Source organism: Rhagoletis pomonella, unplaced genomic scaffold (genome assembly GCF_013731165.1).
Source record: "Rhagoletis pomonella isolate Grant_MI unplaced genomic scaffold, Rhpom_1.0 Rhpom_scaffold_01461, whole genome shotgun sequence".
Classification (NCBI taxonomy): Eukaryota; Metazoa; Arthropoda; class Insecta; order Diptera; family Tephritidae; genus Rhagoletis; species Rhagoletis pomonella.
In genome coordinates, this window is record NW_023460015.1 from 12,155 (window position 1) to 15,349 (window position 3,195).

Sequence of the window (3,195 nt, forward strand, 5' to 3'; positions counted from 1 at the left end):
TTAATCTTTTATAGTCTACTTTTTAAACCAGTCAATAGTTTTAAGCAATTTTTAATATATTGTGGTTTAAACTTTAGTCCAAAAAGTTCGTGATTTAAAAATCAAACCAAAATATTTTAATTCTAGTTTCTAGGTTTCATATGTGACCTGGTCTACGAAAAGGGAGCTTACGTGCGAAAACTAGTTTTCTGTGAAAAAGCTGTTAAAAGTAAGCAACTCGTTTCGTCAGTTTCTCATTATCTCGTTAATTGTTCTCCGCGCCGGACGTCCAGTAAGTGTTGTTGTTGGTCCAGTAAGTGTTGTTGTTGGTCCAGTAAGTGTTGTTGTTGGTCGGAATATTATTATAGTTCATCGTGTAAGTTGCTAGTGTGGAACATTTAAAAAAGTAACACTGAAGAAGTGACGTTTACTGTTTCTGTTGATTATCGTCTTCGCATTTCGCATGAAATGAAACATGAGTGTTGATGAGGAGTTCAGTGCCGTATACGGACAATATTTCCATGAAAAGGATGATGAAAACGATGATGAAAACTATGAAGAGAGCGATGATGATGAAGACGAAGTATGTGTATCTCAGGCAGAAGATGATACTGAACAAACTTTTGTTAAGATGGACCTGAATGTTGTTGATGTAAAGGAGGAGGAGCTGGTAACAAAATTTCTGTCAAAAGATTGTTGTAATAATGAATGCCATACACTGATACCACGGGAAATGATCGAGAGTACGCGGAACAATTGTTTAGAGATGTCGAAAAATGAACTTGATTTAGTGATACTAAGTCACATCGAAGCTGGAATTATGAGTAACGAAAAGCTAGAAAGTGTATACGCAAAGCTTGCTGGGCGGAAGAAATATGGACAGAGACAGGATACAGAAGTTATGAGGCATAGAATTCAATTTACCTTCTACAGAGTACCTGTTTGTCGTTCGTTTTTCCTTTTTGTACATGCCTGTACGACGAAGCGTTACGAAAATTTAGTACGTCATTTTCACGCACAGGGTGTAACAGTGCGCCAACACGGACTGGCAAATAAACCGAGTACACATCCAAAGTCATTTAAACCGGCTGACATCGAAAAAGCTGTTAAATTCATCGAGTCTATAGCCGATTTAATGGCTCTTCCACTGCCCGGACGACTCCCAAAATTTAAGGATTTTCGGATAATGAAACTGCCATCCAGCGAGACGAAGTCCTCAATTTATCGAAAATACATTTCTTCACTCAGTGATGACGAATTGAAGATGAGTAATTGCAGTTTTCGACGGATATGGTCCAAATACATACCCCATGTTACAGTTATGAAACCAGCGGATGATCTCTGCGATGTCTGCCGTGGTAAGTAGCTCATTATTTTCTCATTTTATAGTTGTATCAAACGTTGAGATTAAATTCAGTATTTTTTCTTTTAATAGGAAACACAATATCGATTGCGCAAGCCAAAGGTGTTACTGACATTGAACGCGCACAGAAGCTTAATCAATTTCTTGATCACCTCCACCGAGCCCGAAATCAACGAGAATATTATCAAAGTTGGTGTAGAAATACTGACCCTACAGCAGTCGTTCTGTCATTTGATTTTGCCCAAACCGTTCACTACCCTGTCAGTCCACAACAACCTGGTACAGCATACTTCAAAGCAACCAAGAAGTGCGGAGTCTTCGGAATTACAGACGAAAAACAAAAAGTTCAGGTTAGAATTTCAAACTGAATCATAGGAACTCAAATTGCTCGCCTTTACAGGATCTTACTTATATTTTTTTTTTTTACAGTACAATTACATGATAGATGAAAAAGATGACGTTGGTAAAGGACCTAACTGTGTTGTGAGCATCCTGCATTATCACCTGCAAACCTACTATAAAGACATTGAAACACTCGTTATTTTCTGTGACAATTGTGTTGGGCAGAATAAGAATAACACTGTACTATCATATCTGCAATGGTGTTTGGCTCGGGGTCTTAACAAAACTATTTTATTCAATTTTCTACTTACCGGGCACACTAAGTTCACGCCTGATCATTACTTCGGTATTTTCAAAAGTAAGTATGCCGTCAGTAACATCGACACGTATGCAGATTTACTGCAGTGTGTCGAGGCATCATCACCTGGGGGTTATAATAAAGCTGTATCGTCTGAAAAAGTCGTCTGGTATGAATGGGACAGCTATTTTAAACCACTGTACAAGTCACTTGTTGGAATAACGCAATTCCATCATTTCATAATCTCTAAAAATTGTGTAAAAACAAAGAAATTCGCAGACAGTGAAGAAGCGCAGTCCTTTAAGCTTCTGTTAAAACCTATCGATCCTGAAATGCCTAAAGTTATACAACCAGCCGGTTTATCTTTGGAACGTCAGTGGTACATCTATCACAATCTTCGCAGCTTAGTTTCGGATATATCTAAAGTAGATATTGTGGCTCCATTGCCGAAAGATTTGCCATCGAAGAAACGGAAGGCAAAAACTAGTGAAGATGTTCTCAAACCAGACGAGGAACCAGGTTCATCTTCCTCAGGATCAACACGTAAAAAGATCTCAAGGAAAACGACAACAAAGAAAAATACATAAACTACTCAGCATTATTATTTTTGGCTTATAATACGTTTTTCTAGTGTATAATCATGTCTTTATAGCTTATAATTCAATGTATTTTGTTCATTACCAATAAATTATCTTTCTTCTTTCTCTACATTTTTAGTACACTTCTAAGCAAGTTAGGATTTTCTGCTTTTCACCACGTGAAAAAGCATCTCATCTTCCATCCGAATCAACCAAAAAGTGAAAATTGATTTTTTGACACCTAAGCCCCTTTCCGTAGACCAGGTCACATATATAGAAAATTTGGTTTAAAATCTAAACGGAAATAGAAAATGTTTGCACACAGCGAAATGTGGTGTTGATTCAAACTCAACATAGGAAAGCAATTTTACATGCGTGGCTGTAGCTGAGTGTGCAAAGCTGCTTGATACAATTGCTTGCTACTATGGCTGTCCGGGTTCAATCCCCATCAGACGGAGCATGAATTTTATTTTTATTTTTTATTCTTAATTATGAAAATGTTTGGGTTTAAAATTTAAACCGAACTGTTTAAATTCTAAAGCCAACATATGTGCCCTCTTTTTTTTACATTTAGAATGTTTGTATTTGAAACTGAATTTATGTAGTGTGGTCATATATGTAGTCCAAAAAGTTTA

At 36.9% G+C, this 3,195-nt stretch overlaps 1 protein-coding gene across 2 annotated transcripts; it reads left to right on the forward strand.

Annotated features, from left to right (window-relative positions):
• The first annotated feature begins 598 nt into the window (after nt 1–598).
• LOC118752398 lies at nt 599–2,591 on the forward strand. 2 transcript variants are annotated; one of them, XM_036487291.1, is made up of 3 exons: nt 599–1,337; nt 1,397–1,692; nt 1,772–2,591. In XM_036487291.1, the coding sequence occupies exons 1-3, from the start codon at nt 611–613 to the stop codon at nt 2,567–2,569; spliced, it is 1,821 nt and encodes a 606-aa protein (XP_036343184.1). In that variant the 5' UTR covers nt 599–610; the 3' UTR covers nt 2,570–2,591. The 2 variants fall into 2 exon arrangements, with proteins under 2 accessions (XP_036343184.1, XP_036343185.1); XM_036487292.1 differs by having other exon boundaries at nt 1,415–1,692; nt 1,772–2,589.
• The last annotated feature ends 604 nt before the right edge of the window (nt 2,592–3,195 follow it).

Bases quoted from the DNA above. Each gene is read 5' to 3' on its own strand.
- LOC118752398 (XM_036487291.1), top strand. From the start codon at position 611: ATGGACCTGAATGTTGTTGATGTAAAGGAGGAGGAGCTGGTAACAAAA. The intron at 1,338-1,396 runs GTAAGTAGCTCA...GATTAAATTCAG, and splicing joins TCTCTGCGATGTCTGCCGTG to TATTTTTTCTTTTAATAGGA. The intron at 1,693-1,771 runs GTTAGAATTTCA...TTTTTTTTACAG, and splicing joins ACGAAAAACAAAAAGTTCAG to TACAATTACATGATAGATGA.